At 41.6% G+C, this 17,157-nt stretch overlaps 1 protein-coding gene across 1 annotated transcript; it reads right to left on the reverse strand.

Annotated features, from left to right (window-relative positions):
• Positions 1 to 2,627: 2,627 nt before the first annotated feature.
• ADAM8 (ADAM metallopeptidase domain 8) lies at positions 2,628 to 16,477 on the reverse strand. The gene is made up of 22 exons (XM_089504624.1): positions 16,391 to 16,477; positions 14,369 to 14,445; positions 13,650 to 13,728; positions 12,582 to 12,658; positions 10,831 to 11,020; positions 10,667 to 10,732; positions 10,513 to 10,581; positions 10,143 to 10,312; positions 9,646 to 9,727; positions 9,359 to 9,507; positions 9,027 to 9,204; positions 8,809 to 8,898; positions 8,533 to 8,728; positions 7,823 to 7,925; positions 7,456 to 7,639; positions 6,808 to 6,892; positions 6,554 to 6,671; positions 4,725 to 4,914; positions 4,423 to 4,485; positions 4,065 to 4,142; positions 3,130 to 3,198; positions 2,628 to 2,663 (listed from the first exon to the last, which is right to left on the reverse strand). Exons 1-22 carry the CDS (start codon positions 16,475 to 16,477, stop codon positions 2,628 to 2,630), a joined length of 2,436 nt encoding a protein of 811 aa, XP_089360750.1.
• Positions 16,478 to 17,157: the final 680 nt, after the last annotated feature.

The raw sequence follows: 17,157 nt of genomic DNA on the forward strand, positions 1-17,157 counted from the left end.
ATTTTTGCGTATTTGAATATTTATAAATTATTTTTATTCACATTTTTTGTGCATTGTTTTAGATTTATAAAGGATTTTTATTCATATTTCTGTGCATTGTTTTAGATTTAAATATTTTTATTCATATTTCTGTGCATTGTTTTAGATTTATATATTGGGTTGGTTTTTTTTATTTTGTGTGCATTGTTTTAGATTTATATATTATTTTTTATTCATATTTCTGTGCATTTTTATATTTATATATTGGGTTTTTTTAGATTTTGTGTGCATTGTTTTAGATTTATATATTATTTTTTATGTATGTTTTATGCATTTAGATTTTTTGGCCATTTCTATATTTTGTATATTATTTTTTATTTCGTTTTTTGACGGCATTTATTTTGTAGATATACACATGCTCTCGCGCAATATTTTAGATTATTATATTTCTATTTTTATTTATCCTTTGATCTTAACTACCAAGCCAGCAAAACAGCATGTTCCAGAAAAAAAGCATGACTTATATGTAGTGCATAAGTCCCCAAGCACTCAGGTGTTCAATCGTTGGGGGGGCAGGGTGACAAGTGGGGCAGGACCACGTGCCTATTTGCCCTGCCTGCCACCTTGCAGCACTAGAGCAAAAATGCCATGGACCTCAATCGACGTTACACATAGCTGCCCCATGCGAATCGGGACTGTCGCATGGGAAACAGGCAGTTGGGAGGTATAGTAGTGTATCAGTGTAGGATCAGGATTGGGGGGCTATTCTGGAATGTGAAAAATCCCCACAAAATACAGTAATTAACGTGTTTAATTGTTTCTATAGGCATATGACGCATGCAGAGAGCAGTTGTGGCTCGTGGACGAGTCCTCCGACTCACCTGTGATGTGATCCCGGAGTGACTCAGAACCCGCTTTATTCGTCAATTTGTATAAATCCGGACTATTTTTAAGACAAATATATGATGAAAACTGACTCAGACTTTAAGAATCCCCCACCCGATTATACCCTTAGTCAGGGCAAATCCGTTCAAGATCCATCAAAGTGTCTTCTTATCAAGATTACAGGACATTCTTTCACTTCAAATATTTATCCCTGAGCACTGATTTCGACACACGCATGCATGCAAACGCACACACACGCATGCACTCGCACGCTCGTAAATCCTCACAGAGAGGCGTGGAAACTGTACACTCGGTGACATCCATTATATACACTTTTTATTGTTTAAAAAAAGACACAAAAACATTATAATTTAAGCCTTTCCATGGTACGGCAGTCACCGTTTTACGATCTATTGCACCCACCCCACCCCCGTTTGTAGGGTCCATGGACGATAACATGCGGTCCTTCTCCATGGTGGGAGGAAAGGGGAAAAGGATGATAGACGTAGATCCGATGGGAACGGAGAAAGTACCATTGAGTTTGCGTCTTGCTGGAGAAGGTCGTTGCCCCGACGAGGAGTCACATGCAGTCTCATGATCGTATACATGTCAGCGCGTCTCTAATTAGACTTCCCCGGCGGGCCAGGAACACAAGACACAGTTTGGTTTGAGATGAATCACAAGTCTTTCCTTTCATCCTTCACTTTAAAACCCAGAAAAGCCGGCGATGAATTCTTATCTCCGGCTACGAGGAGGTGCAAGACCATGAGAGGTCAGATGATTGTGGATGAAACGTGAAGACCATCCAAAGAACCAGTATAAAAAGTCTGACCGTATAACTGAAACATGAATGTACCCATAATTCAGTGCAGAAGATTGCATTGATATAACAAGTGTACCTAACATATGTAAACCGGAGGTCGTCTCGCTTATAACGTCAAAAAACAAACACATTTCTTGGAATGTATACGAAGGAAACACAATATTCTCCAAATGTAAAGAATTTCTTAAATATCAAAAAACGTGCAAAAAGAAAACCCATAAAGTTGGAATAATTTAACGGCACTGGTGAAAAGTACGAATCAGATCCCTTTTTGTATCCGAGACGCGATCGGTTCGGTTGTACGTAAAGGCAGTGCAAATTAACTTTTTTTATATAGAAAAAGTGTCTTGTATAAAGCAGCAGTTTTTTGATTGAAAATTCCTTTTTTTTTCTCCTCGGATTGTGCACTCGAATCGCTTCGAGTGAATAGTGCAAAATTTGCAGGGCAAAACCACCGATATAATGCACTGTTTAAGTGAACCTTGAACCGTCTTCCAGAAACTAGGTCAATTAGCCCTAAAAATGTCCTCTCCTTCATCAAGTGCAAGTCTTCCTGCATAGTAGTTGAGCTTAGCCCCGCATGCCAATTAGAATTCCAGTCGTTCTTCCAGTTCCGTTTGGGATCCGCGGAAATGTTCTAGAAGCCCTGAAAAGCACCCAAATTACCCGGACTGCTTGTAAAACTGATGATTTGGAGGAAAAAGAATCTTCCCAAAACCTAACTTTTCTTCTCCACGTTGGACAGAGATTGTTGGAATCCTGTCTTCATCATCAGTCGTGCCCTTGCTACGTTGAGACCTTCATCTTCAGAACGTATGTAATAAGGCACTCGATGGAACGACGGAATAAGCCTAAACCATTTCGAACAGTCGGCAGCCAAGCAGTCAAAACGTTTTGTGCAATTGTTTAGTCAGAGGCGGACGGCAATCCAGGCAAAGGGTCATCTCCGCTGGATAGGAGGCCTTAAGGCCACCTTCTGAGAAGAAAACAAAAAGGAGAAAAATTGTTCAAATGCTTAAAGATTCAAAATACAAATCATTAGAGGAGATTTCTGGAGAACCTAAGTGTATTTATGGTATTTTTTTTTCTGTCAACATGTCATTGCTTCATTTTTGGAATGGTGAAGCCCAGAAAATATGCTACCCTCTGTCACAATATTAACCAAAAATATTAACGAGCCAGAGGTGACAACTGTCTTGGAATCTAGGTGGATAAGAGAAGATAAGGTGGACAACAGAAGGTAAAATGGATAGCAGAAGACAAGCGGTGTCCCTTTTGGACATTCGACTGCGTAAGAAGTGAAACACTTATGTTATGGATCAATAAAACTTGCACATCCATTGGGCAGATTCGAAAAAGTGGATAAAGAGTAAGACGCCGACGGTCTCGGACAACACTTTTCTCTACACCCCACCAAGCACCACACCAATATGGTGGCTCACCTGCAAGGACACCTCTTTCATGCGAAATTCCGAAGGTTTCACCGGTGGTGATGGCTTCTGTTTTAATTCCTGGAACAAAAGCATTGGTAGAGTGTAAGCTATCTTGATATGGTCAGACATCTCATACAACGTCTAGTTTTTTGCTGTTGTGCTAAATTTGTGGACTTAGTTGGCGGGGGTTTGTGTGTATTGGCGATGACTCAAATGAGTATTTCAACTGGATTGAACCAAACATTTCTCTGGATTTCCTCGCGCTGGAGAAAATTGAGAATTTATGTCTTTGTCTATGGCAACTACCATATCTTAGATGATGAGGTGACCCTCATGAAGAGAGTCACCACAATGGGCAAAGTTGTTCTCCTTTCAAAAAGTTGAATGAATCTCAGCGATCGGCCCAAATGGACCAAAAAGCTCTCTTTTCAAATTATTGATTGAGCAGAAATAATATAAACAAGTGGTTAAAAAAAGTCCCCATTGAGACCCAGCGCTCTTTAATGAGACTGTGTCTTTAATAAGAAAATCCCAACAAGGAGAGGCAACTGTGAGGATTTTTTTGTCATGCTGATTCACTGGCTGTAAACCGAATACAATCCAGATGTTGATTTTTGGATTCTCGAACGTGCTCCTCCTTGTTGAAGCTTTCTCGCCCGTGGGGAGTTTCAGGAGTTGCAGAATCTGCCGAAACTCATCTCAAGCAAAGAACCAAAATTGGTGCTTGGTGTGTGTTACGTTACCCAAATAAAACATAATTACCGGTTTTGTTTTCAGTGTCGGCAATGGTTTGTTTGGAGGGCTCGATGTCTGTAAAAATAAATAAATACAAAAATATATTTTTTATAAGATGCAAATTTGATGGCCTTAAACCCAAATTTCTAATTTTCTTAGATCACTTTACCATGCTTCAGCCCTTTGAAATTCTACATAAATTCGCCTACCTGTGGAAATCCTAGTCTGGCCTGTTGTTTAGCGGTTGGTGGAGGAGGCACAGGAGGTGCTACTCTGGGTTTTGTCACCTGGAATGACAAAAATAAATTTAAAGTTTAAAGGTAGTGGGGCCCACTAATTTCATGGTCAATATTCCCTTTAAAAATTGACATTTCAGATAAATAAATCACAGAGTTACAATCTAGACTTAAATTTAAATTGAGGTGCTAGAGCACGATAAGCTCAAAATTTTGGTGAGACCCAAAACCTCATCATGAAACACAGCAAAAAAAAAATCCAATGGGCTTGAAAATTCCAGAATTTAACAAAAATGTAAGCTTGGAAAAGATACTCAGCACAACAAAGTACCTGGGGTGATTTGGGAATTAATATTGGAGACCTCGGCTGGGGATCAGAAATGAAGGCTGGAGCCTACAGAAGAAGAAGAACAACGGACAAAAATGAGCGCTAAATTCTCACTAGCGCTAGATGGATACAAGATATGAGATCTGAATTAAGAACGAGGCAAGAAATGAGAGACGAGGAGAAGATACGTCTGTGACAGAAGACATGAGAAGCAATGGCCGGTCGAAAAGAAGACCTATTAGGCCACGTGTGGAATGGAATCGCCATGTTCTGTAATGTATCAGGAGACATTTTCTTTTTCTCACCTGCTCTGCGTCCTCACAAGGGACTATTGTTATGAATGCAGATCTAGAATCCTCCAGATTAGAAGTGCTAGCTATTAGCTGGGGTCGACCAATCAAGTGATTTGGGACATCCTTCTTGACAGGCCTGTTGCTTCTGCTGTCTTGGAACAGAGGATTGGTCAAGCCGGAGCCGGAGTTTGTCTTGATTGTCCTAAATCAAGAGATAATAAAGGTATAATTTTCATGAGTATAACATAATTTTATTGAATTTAGAAGCTGAAAAGAAAGGCTTTGTGAATATGGATCTTCATTGGATTTGTGGTATGAGGACTATTCAAGGTCATCTAAAAGGCCTTTCCAATTACTTTTGCTGGTGCATAATGGCATGCGTTTTACCGATTGAACATTTTATCTGCCTAATAGTCACCGAAATCAATACTTGTAATTTTTTTTTGTCCTTTTAGAGTCAGTATCTCCGCCCCGACTGCAAAACGGGTTAAAAGAATTATTCATGGAAGGAAAGGAAGCAGTAAATAAAAAAGACCGGCTGACTCATATATATATATATATTTTTTTTGCAGAGATATGTCATAAGATCCTCTTTCCTCAAAAAAAAACAAAACAACCAAAACCACTAAAACTGTACACAGATGGACATCTGGAGCGTGAAGCCATTACAATTCCATGTCCACTCAAGAGGAAGTGGTCACCGATTTCCGTAGGAAGCAATTTAGGAACTCAGCAATAACAAGAGATGATTAATTGTGAAATATTAGGAGGATGTAGAACTTCCACTTTTCACTCTTCTTCACCCATTAAATGTTGGACAATGAATCCATTATTGTGGACAAACCTCGTCGAAACTGTTACCTTTATTGATTGCTCGAGGAATGAGTCCAATGGCCAAGAACTGAAAGGAACTTACCCAAAGACAACTGATTGGGTTTAACCCCTTAATGACAAAGCCCATATATGTACGGGCTCAAAATGCATTGTTTTCAATGGGTTTAGGGACCGCCCATTGTCCTAATAAACAGGGACTGTGTTGAGTCTGATGGTGATGTATTAAATATGATTTCTAGCACCATAAACTCATATTACTAACAAGTCCTGTGTCTCATCATTTCGAGCCAAGAACACATAGACTATGTCAGCTCAGGATTCGGGGAGGAGGGGGGGGGGGGTTGAGAACAGCCGATGTAACATGAGTCAGACTCCCAGATTAGAGAATTTGTGAAGATTGATTCTTCCTGACATCAGAACTAATCAATGATCGGCCGCAGAGCTCGGGAATTACTGAAGGTAATTACAGCTCGGAACGTCAAGCCTTCTTACAGGATTCCATAAATGATACAACGAGGAAGGCATGTTGATAACTGACTCTCAACGTGCATTTCTGCTAAAGAGCTGCTTTCTCTCCAGTCCCATATCGGCTTCTCTTGGTGATAAATCATTGACTCTCAACCTAAATAGACTTGTTGGACTTCTATGTGCTTTCAACCTAAATGACTGATGTTACATCTGCAAAAATGCCTGAACGCCAAATGCTTTTAAGAATTTTTCTTTTAGAATAAGCCAGACTTACCCTATTGACCCTGAATATATAGAGCGGAATCTCAATTTGTGGTATTAGCATTTAGACCAGACAACATTTGTCGGCCAGGGAAGATGTACACAAAACATTCACTTTATAAGCTGATAATCATACTATCCCGGAGATGGTTATCATTTTATATTAAATAAATAAATAAAACCTATCCACCTGGCACCAAAAATGGTTAAAATGTGTCCTAAGTCACATTATTAATTTTGTTATTAGTATTATTATTAATGGAATACGCAATATTTACCTTTTTTGAGGATAGTTCCTCAGCCTCCACTTGTAGTAATAAATCCCAGCAATAATCAAGACTCCAAAAAGAAAAACAGCCACCAAAATCCCAACGATCAAGAGCCAGTTTCCATCGCCTGCGGAGACGGGTACAAGAACGACGGTTAGTCTTCGGACCGACTCGAACATTTACATAAACAAAGCCCTCGCTGATGAATTTAGGTGGAATAACGTTGTTATTGTCCGAATGCAAGAACGCGAAGAATCGATTACCTGCGGTGATCTCGGTAAACTTGCGGTCACAGAACGGAGGTGCCCATCCTGGCTCGCAGTGGCACTGCCTTTTGTGATTACATGTCTAGACAGGAAAAGGTGTATATTCAGTGAGATGTTACATATGTAGCGTAGTCATTATTAGGTCACCTTTTCAGGGTAGACCAAGATATTTTCATAACGTTCCCCCGATGGGGGTCTCGAGGGGATGAAGACATGGACATTTTGCGCCCATTGTTGAGGCTCATTAAGCCAGCAGGTTTATATGTGATGACTATAAGGGTGGACTGACCTAGGTGTCCACCAAACTGACCGGGGGACCAAGAGTTCACATATGACTCTCGGCAACATACCTCGGACTTTGCCCACACGTGAAGTACGCTAGCGGAGTAGTCAGTCTCTATCACGGACAATTAGACTATTGAAGGGACCTCAATAGATGATATTTGTATGCGACCACAGATGAAGCCGTTGTGGAGAAGACTTACCCCTCTACTGTTACATTTCGCTGAACAATTCTTTTCTCCAAATACTGAAAGGTCCCGGCATTCCCCTTCGAAGCAAACCTGGAAGAAACCAAATTTTAGTGTTTAGCGGGATATCCTCCTCTGGCTCTATCAGTGATCTGCAAGCAAAGTAGAACCGTACCATGCCAAAGCCACACTTTGTCCCGGTCTGGATCATGCCAGGGTCAGAGATGAACCCACTGTCCTTATCCGAGACTTCGGCCACCTTACACTCCTGCCCGCCGATCAGCGTCAGGACGTATTTGTTGTTGGTTATTGGGAAGTCTTTGCCTCTGATACAGTGTAGACGCCCACACTTGACATCCCTGTAAAGATAAGACAAAATGGTTTTTAGACCGAACTGTATGAAAAGCTTTCAAAATACGTACATCTAAACAAAGATGGCTTGGAAATAATGTGTGACGTATAATAATAGAATAATATAATATGTAATATATAGGTTAAAGTGAATATAGGCTTTAAAAAGAGCCACATTTGATATTTCGTACTTTATTCTGCAGCCTCGGTATCCGCTCTCTGTCTTTTTGCAGTGCAGATGCTTGTTGCCTTGAGTGTTGCTCTTGAAGCACATATCCGGAGCAACCTGTGCATCTGGAAGACATCAGAGGGACATTTTGATTAGATTTCAGAAGTCTATGCGAATATAACTCCTCAAGTATCTCCAAATAGAACTTCTCACAAGACCACGGGACAATTTGCTTGGATGACTAAGACATTGGTTGTAACTTGGAGGAGGACCAAAAAACCTGCACGTGCTGTGGGTGGTAGCTGAGGATCGACTTTGAGAACTTGATTTGGAAAAGCTAAACAAAGTATGAAGGTGTATACATATTACATTAGGCTAAAGTATACCCAAGCCTAAATGAAGTTGGACGGTATGGCCATCTTTAGGGGTTTGGTGCTTTGATCAGCACCAGATTATCTTCTCCTGCTAGTGGGATTCCCTAGCAAATCCCTCATCAGTGAGGAAGGTGAGATATCCGTGTTTAAGAGAGGCAGATATCTCCTTGATCTCCTACTAGACCACCACCTTGAAGGATTCCATGAGCTACAGCATGGTTCTGTCTCCAGGATTTAGGATCTGGTCACACTTAAACTTCTGCTCCACCACTGACTTCCTCTCGTTTTCAAACGGGTTCCTCATACATTCTACATTTTTTCTACCACCAAACCACCATTATAAATCGGTAAGCATTACCAGAGCCCCAAAGGGTCTTGCACTGTTGGTTGAGGGACGGGCATTCTCCGTTGTAGCAGTACCCACTGCCATAGCCACAAGAAACTCCATTCTCCTGGAAGGCCTCTTCAGGACATTGTGCAGAGTTCCCAGTGCAATACTCTGGCAAGTCACAGTCCCCCTTTTTTCTGCGGCACATCTCACCAACTGGTCTTATCTGTGAAGATGGAGCATCGGTAAGCTACAGTCTCTATACCTATTACTGGGTAATTATCCCTAGCCTGGATCATGACGTACCTTGCACTGTCGGCAACACTCCCCCTGTGCGCATTCTGCGCCCTCCTTAAGCCGGCAGGTGGTAGCGTTGCAGCATGGATTGGTGCATTCCTGCCACAAAAGCAATCAGAAACATAGATAAGTATACAACTAGATCACGGTACACGTCTACTCAACTGATCAACATCTAAAGTGTGTAGGTCAAATACCCATAACAAACCCAACACTAAATGAATTACCTCGGGGGATCCGCAGTCACATTCCTCTCCGCTCTCCACGAACTGGTTTCCACAGATGGGTCCACCGTACAGCTGGTCGGTGTCTGGAGCATTGAGTAGACAGGTGGGGCTCACGTCGCTTAGAAACGTTTCCAGATCTGCTTGGCTGCAGCTGCTGAACCGTTTGGGGTACACGATGCTGCAAACATAGGACTATATGTTAGATGTCAACTATCATCATGTAGGCTGTAGGGTTTCATACTCAATGGGACCATTCTTAGGAGAACCTTCAATGGAGATGAAGCTTTGTAACTACAAGCGTACAAACATGGCCGCACTGGTCCTGTACTTACCCCACACTTTGAGACATGACACAACCACCATTCTCTCTGGACTCGACACATCGGCAACCTGCCACATCTTCATCGTGGGACATTCCCAAGTTGTGTCCCATTTCATGTGCCATTGTCGAGGCGGCTCCAATTGGGTTGATGCTGTGATCCTTGAGGTTGGGAAAATCCGATGTTAATGACATCAATGCAGAAAAACAAAATGAGAAGGAACTGGGCAAAAGCAATGGTGGGAAACCAGAGAAAGATCTGCGTTGGCTCATTGATGCTACTCAATGGTTATCACTCACTTGGTTAATAGCTCCCGAATCCCCCGTACACATGGCCAGCTTGGTGGCCAGTCCCACTGTAGCACCGTCAAAGTCAATCCCGCTAGATAGAAGAAAAAATGATATCAAAGTTAGGATGAGTCTAGTCTATCATGGGATGTTTCTAAAACCTTTTGGCCTCTAATACAAACTATGTCCCTCTGATATCACTACACGTGTCAATGGGGGACACCAGGAAGGTTGCATCCTGCAGTTAAGAGGTTCTTATTTTGGAAGCAGGGAGGGATATACATCCTGTATCCTCATCACGGTGACCTTTTAGGACTAGTGCTGACTCTGCTGGCCATTTGACGGAGAACACAATGATTGTTAAACTCCTGCTCCCTGCCTCCGACCCACCCCTGACTCATGATGCGTCATGATGTTTAATTCAGCGCTTATTCACACATATCACCAGCCAATAAAACGACCAACAATGCATCTGCAGCCCCCCCCCCCCCGCATCTCCTGGTTCTTACGTAATGAGTTGCGCATTATCGTGGCGCCTTTTGGGGAGAAGGTCTCTTTTGCGCCAGGTCAGGAAGTTATCAAGGGTGGTGCCCGCGTTGGGGCTCACGGTTATCTTGTCCCGATTGGTCCACACCTCCATGCCGATTAACGCTACGCGGAATTTCAGGGACCGATACAGCTGCAAGAAAGAACACAAGTGGAAACTGTGTTATCATACACATCAACAGGGCCATCACATGGACATGGGGACATGATACATAGAATAGGAGTGTATTTTTGGCCAGAGGAAGGGGCGTGAAGAAGCCTAGATTGGCGTCCATGCTGCCCACAAACCCCCATAGGTTCTTATTTATGACATCATTTGTCACATGGACTTACCTTGTCCACATGATTGACAATCTCTTTCATCCGATGCTGAAGGGTAGCCATGTCTCCGAACTTCCGATACTGAAAGGATAAAAAGTAAAACCGGTCACGTCACGCTCTGAAGACACGCGGCCGGGAGAGTGCGGGGCTTCTGTTGCGTACTTACCTCTGCGTTATCTACCACGAGGTAGAGCTCCACGTATTTGGTGCCTGTCTGTAGGGGGGCGGCTTTCTGAAAGAGAATTGACGCCGTACAGATGGTTAGGAACGTAGACAACGACATAAACTGTAGCATGTTGCCCACAGATGGAATCACACTTTGCTTCTCACCCATGGCTGAGGCTTGAGCATTGCAGCTACTTTGGGGCCGTAGTCGTACACCGCGCTCCCGTTACCCCCTTGGCACGCGCCCCTCTTCATCCTGAGGTGTTCGTGTTTGTAGACGGCGTGTACGCCTTGGTCGCCGGCCCCAGGCAGCGGCTCGATCAGGTACATCTCCCCGCCGACCAGCAGGAAGCCACTGGAAGAGGAACTCAATAAATGAATCATCCATATATATCAATAGGAGAATAATCTATAACTCATCATTAACCTCTTCACTACCAGAGTGTCTGAAAAACCAATCAACCGCAGTGTCAGATGTCTCACTTTGGAGGCATATTAGTATTTGGGGGAATGTGGGGGAGGGGCGGTGACTTGCTTGTTGCACCACCAATGTTATAGTTAACTGAGAGGGTAGTAGATAAGGGAATGGCCTCCCAGCAGAAGGTTAATATAGTGAGGGAATTTAAACACACGCATGGGATAGGCATATGGCTCCTGACGAGACCAACGGGCGACTAGATGGGGCCGATCTCCCGGCAGAGTTAACCCCTTCACTTGTCACTTGTTCGTGTATAGGAGCTCTCACTCATATGTAATAACCGCGACCGGTCTCCTTTTGGACTTCTTCGCACTTGTGGTTGTATAAACTCGCACGGGGGGAGTTGTAGTGTAAAACGTGTAAACACCCGCCGCTTCTTTCCTAATTGTACACTAGTAGCGAGGTTCTTCCTATACGACCTATACATTACTGGGGACAGAGAGCGCCCGGCGGGCTCAGTGTTACAGCCTCGGGCCAGGAAACGCACAGAGTGAGAAATGACCTCCGTTCGCCTCATTTCCTGGAAGCCGTTAGGAGATCTGATAACCGAAGCCACTTCCGCTCGGTGGAGCTCCTCGGGGCTCCTTACTCACTCGTTTCAGGTCTACGCCATTAACGCGTCCATCAAGCCCCTCTTACTTCTTTCTGCCCTAAAGACTTGGCTTTTATTTTATGTTATTAGTGCCGTCATCTTTTTATAACCGTCTCGCCCGTGTGTCGCCGCACGTCTCATTAGAATAAGTAGACAGGTAATAATAAGAGGTAGACGTGAAGGGGCCGAGGGGTTTATGGAGGGGAGTCACGCTCATCACACTCATCACTAAAAGTCTATGCAGCTGAAAGGGTTAACAAACTACACATTCATTAATGAACTACAGTTCAGAGATAAGAAATATATAAATTAACAATAATAATTATTATAACAACAATATAAATGCTACTAATAATAAAACAATAATACTAATAATATTAAAACTAGTACTAATAAAATAAATACTAATACTACCACTAACAATAATACAAATACTACTACTACTACTACTAATAGTAATAATAAATTACTACTACTACTAATAATAATAATAATATAAATACTACTACTAATAATATAAAAATTACTACTACTACTACTACTACTACTAATATACCGGTAATAAATACTACTACTAATAATAGTAATAATAAATTACTACTACTACTACTAATAATAATATAAATACTTCTACTACTAATAATAATATAAATACTACTACTAATAATATAAAAATTACTACTGCTACTTATAATAATAATAATATAAATACTACTACTAATAATAAAATAATAAATACTACTACTACTAATAATAGTAATAATAAATTACTACTACTACTACTACTAATAATAATAATATAAAAATTACTAATAATAATAATAATAATAATAATGAGGTTCACACCTTATTCCATTGCAGGTGCTGATGCTGGCCGAAGACTCGACGTCACCTTCCAAATGTCCGTGATAGAAGCAGTGATCCTGGAAACCAAAGACATAGTGAGAAAGGAGACTGGTCTAGAATGTATTCCACCCAGCAAGTGTGCACCATCTCTGCCAAGTGTCCCTGTGCAGTGTGGCCAGTCCCTCTCTCCTCCCCTGATGCCCCTCTTTTCTAGGAGGTCAGAATGTTTGCTGGGTATGAGGGTATCGCAGGGTTCTACGGCCCTAAATGCCCCGATAATGTGTATAGAAACAGGAATGGCTTTGTTATTAACGTAAAAATTCTCCGTGTGGAATGCTTTGGAGAGTGACGGGTCGGCTGGAAGGAGTTAATGCGTCAATGGCGGTAACAGAGACTGTCAGAAACACCTGACGTTCCCCGAGCGCGCTGTCACTCTTATCGGAGCGTGTTTCCAAGGACAGCGTGTGCTAAGAGAACAGATGGAGACAACGCGTTTCCCGGCTCTCCGGGAACAAACTGCCAAGTGAGCTCCGCGGGAGAAACCAGCACAAGGATTCGTATCGAGCGCAGACCCCCTGACGGGGTGATACACAATGGTCACATGCCTCTACTGCCAATGTTGAGCGCAGACCCCCCCTCTACTCAGCCCCTGACGGGGTGATATGCCTCTGATCCTCCAACAGGTTACATATATTATTATATTACATTATTATTAAACCCGACGCATTTCATCTACAGGAAGGGCTGAGCCCTGTATAATGTATAGTTAAATCAGCAAGCCGACCCCCTGTATAATGTATGGTTACGTCAGTGAGCCGGCCCTGTATAATGTATAATGAAGTCAGTGAACCGGCCCTGCATCATGTATGGATAAATCGGTGAGATGACAGCTCAGGAGAAACGCATTGGGTCAGCCGTTATGCTGATACGATACGTACGTGTGATCATCCGTACCAATAATTATTTGTGAAAAGGCAAAAAAAATAAATATAAAAAACGTCACTTTCGAAGAATGAACCCATTTGATTGCATACAGAACGAAGGTACCCCCGAGAAATGCCCCCTTACCTTCCCGTCTGAGGCTTCTGTCACCTGCCCCCCATTTTCCAAGTAATAGGTTAAGGTGTAGTTTTTGCTGATGAGTTCCCTGGAGAAAAAAAAAGATAAAAAATTTAATTTGGATTGGAAAAAAAAAAATGTAAGTCACCAAAAAAAACAAAAACACATTTTATGCAATAAAAAAAATCCAAATTTTATAGACCCAGGAAAGAAGCGGTTAACGCTCGTTACTTAGAAATAGTGATTAATAACGACACAGGACATCCTGTACAGATATATCTGTTTAGTCATTAACGACCCAATTACGAGAGAAAAAAAAACAAAAAAAAACAGGCTTAACCCTTTCACCGCCAGCAGATTAAAAGGCGGATGCCGGGAAGCAGAGAGATTTTCACGATGATGTAAACGTTTTAAAGGGGCAGACACACATTTTTAATTTCATTTCGTCAAGGACTAGTGGGGCAGAAAAGGAGATAAACCCCTAGGAATAGAGTTTCTCCTTAAAAAACATTATATTTTAATAAAGAGAAAGGGTTTTTCAATTAAAAATACATTTAAAAAATATAAAAAATATTACTTTTTTTTTTTTTTTTTAAAAAGGGCCACCCTTTGAAATTCTGGCCATTTTAAGAGCTTCGGGTGCCATAACCGGGATGTATATATATATATACATATATATCGTACCCCCCCCATGGGAACCCCCCCGCCCATCAAAGTGCCAACTGTACCTGTTCTTCTGTAGATGGAGGGTATAGTTTTTGCCTCTGAGATTCAGGGCGTACCGCGCATGTTCTGGGTGCAAATTCTGCAAACAGATAAAGAGACGGGGGTCAGTCAATCTCTTCACACGAAAGCCCGACAGATCGGCATGTCATCGGACCTGTTGTACTACGCTACTGAGTTTGGTGGTGTTATATAAAGCGATAAATAATAATAATAAAGGGGTTCAAACCCACAGCATACAACGACGCAGCGCCCATCGAAACGGTGAAAAAAAAAGTAAATAAATGAATGCGCATGCACAATCTTTAGGACCACACCTCTGAGCATCCCACGGCGGCCATCTTGAATTGTGACATGTACTTAAAACGTAAGGGCCGTGAAACTAAAACACTAAGAAGGACAAACCATAGAAAATCATCCAAAACCACCTAAGAAGCCGATTACTGCCCATGCCCCGGTCTGCGGATTATCTTTAGGGCCACGCCTCTGAGCAGCCCCACGGCGGCCATCTTGAATTTTGACATGTACTTAAAACGTACTAAAACACTTAAAAGGAGGCCCAATGTGTCCTGATTCCATGTACCGGTACTGGAAGGACTATCCTTTATGGTTACTGCCATGTCTGCAGGTACATACATTAAAAAAAACAAACCCAGAAGGGGTTAACTCCTACGAGCGCTGTTTTTGATCAAGGAGGGGGGGGGGGCGTGAGAACGTACATCATGGATGGAGACCACAGGAGAAGACACAGAGAGGCCACAGCAGACTAAATAACCCCGGCCCACATACCCCGACGGTGGTTTAAAGAAGCGTCCCATAATTCATTAAAGATCCCCGCGCAATAAATAACCTTTAAATAAACTCCGCCGGGCCGCTGCATACCTTCTTCATTTATATTACATATACATATACGCTGTAACGGGACAGAAAGAAATCCGGGGCGGAAAAAAAAAATGGCTCTAAACTTTTCAACGTTTTGAAATATTTTCCAAGAATGAAAAACATTTTCTTTATGCATTTCAAATTAAAAAAAAAAAAAAAAATTAAATAAAAAATAATAATAAAAAAATGTAATTTTGGGTGCGATTTTTGGATTTAGTTATTTTAGCGGCGGTTCCGATTTCTTTATTTAGGTTCCATTTCTAGCAAAATAAACATTTTGTGAGTAAAAGAAAATATTTGGGTTAAGAGATGAATTTATGTGCGGAGTAGAGGTTCGGTACGCAAAATGAATATGTTTTGTTACTGGAAAATTGTAGAAAAGAATGTTTTTTTTTTTTCTTGTGGGTGAGTTAAGGGGCTCTTGCGCCCGTCTTGTTTATATTATCTCTGTGTCTGGATTATTCCTCCCCATCCTCCTCTCTCTGTGTGAGTCAGGGACTCACAGACTTCACCTTATCTCCTCGCTGCTTTCATCTGACATGGAAAAAGGGCTTAATATATAGGGGCGAGGGGCGAGGAGGCATCCAGGACTGGTTTATGGTTTATGTTACAAGGGGGTCGGCCATCTTGTATCTGTCATGTTTCAGCTGGCGCTCCCAAGACATTCCATGTATACATTTAACCTCTTCCGTGACCGATGGTCTGCCTTACTTTAAAGGAGGGGGCGTCAACCTTTTAATATTTTTAAATAAATAAATGAATTAATAAAATTATTAATTGAATGAAATTATTTATTAACGCTGTCTACATCGGTTAGAATTTGATGACAGATTAGACCCATTCGGCCCCATCTAGTCGGCCCTTGGTCTTTCCATAGATATCCGTATGTCTATCCCATGCATGTTCCCTCACTGCATTAGCCTCTGCCACTTCCGCTGGGAGGCCATTCCACGTATCCACTACCCCCTCGATAAAATAAAATCTGCTTACATCGCGTCAATGGTTTTGCAGATATTTGGTTGCCAAAGAGAAATAATTTTGAACACCTGTAAGACAAGCTGTATATTGGTGCATAGTACCCCCCACCCAAATCCTTGTTATGGTGGGCTTCCAGCATGACGTTCAGGAAGGAAACACTTTCGTACCTGCGTCAGGTCTCTCTTCGACAGATCCAGGTGAAGCCTCTGTGGGGTTACCCTCTCGTACTTCTCCACATGGGGGAGCTCCACCATTTCCGAACATCCTGCCGGGGGGGGGGGGGGGGTTAGAAACGGAGAACAGTCAGTGCCACCAATCTGCGGACTACAGTAACCTACCCCCCCCCCTAAACCAAATATAGTCCTTTTCTTTATAGACCATGATAAGTCAGAGTTAAATACATATATATGTTTTATCCAACCAGGATCAAGCACGAGTTCCATAGGCATATTTATAAACCAGGAAAGAAACAGTTAAAAAATAATAATATGTATATATATATATATATATATAAATAATAAAAAATAATGTAAATATATAATAAGAAATAATATATACATATTATTAATCTATTTATAGATAATAATATATATGTATATAAATAATAATAAATACATTTTATACACATACACACATATATATATATATATATATATAGGGTTTCCCCATACAGTAAAGAATGTAATTGGGTCAAGGATCAAATCACATTTTGTCAACACACAACCTTCAGCATGAATGCTCATAACAACTGTGAATGCCCATTTATATACATTTACAAAAAAAAAAAAAATCACACAACAAAAGTTTAAAAACAAACAAAGACCCGGAAACACTTAAAATCAGCATTTAAGAGGTTTAGACCCCAGAGCCATCCCCCTTAAAAAGTTTTCTAATATTAGAACTGGGAGGGAGAGAGGCTTTTGTAAAATAATAA

Source organism: Sceloporus occidentalis, unplaced genomic scaffold (genome assembly GCF_023333645.1).
Source record: "Sceloporus occidentalis isolate IW3139 unplaced genomic scaffold, rSceOcc1.0.p SCAF_282, whole genome shotgun sequence".
NCBI lineage: Eukaryota > Metazoa > Chordata > Lepidosauria > Squamata > Phrynosomatidae > Sceloporus > Sceloporus occidentalis.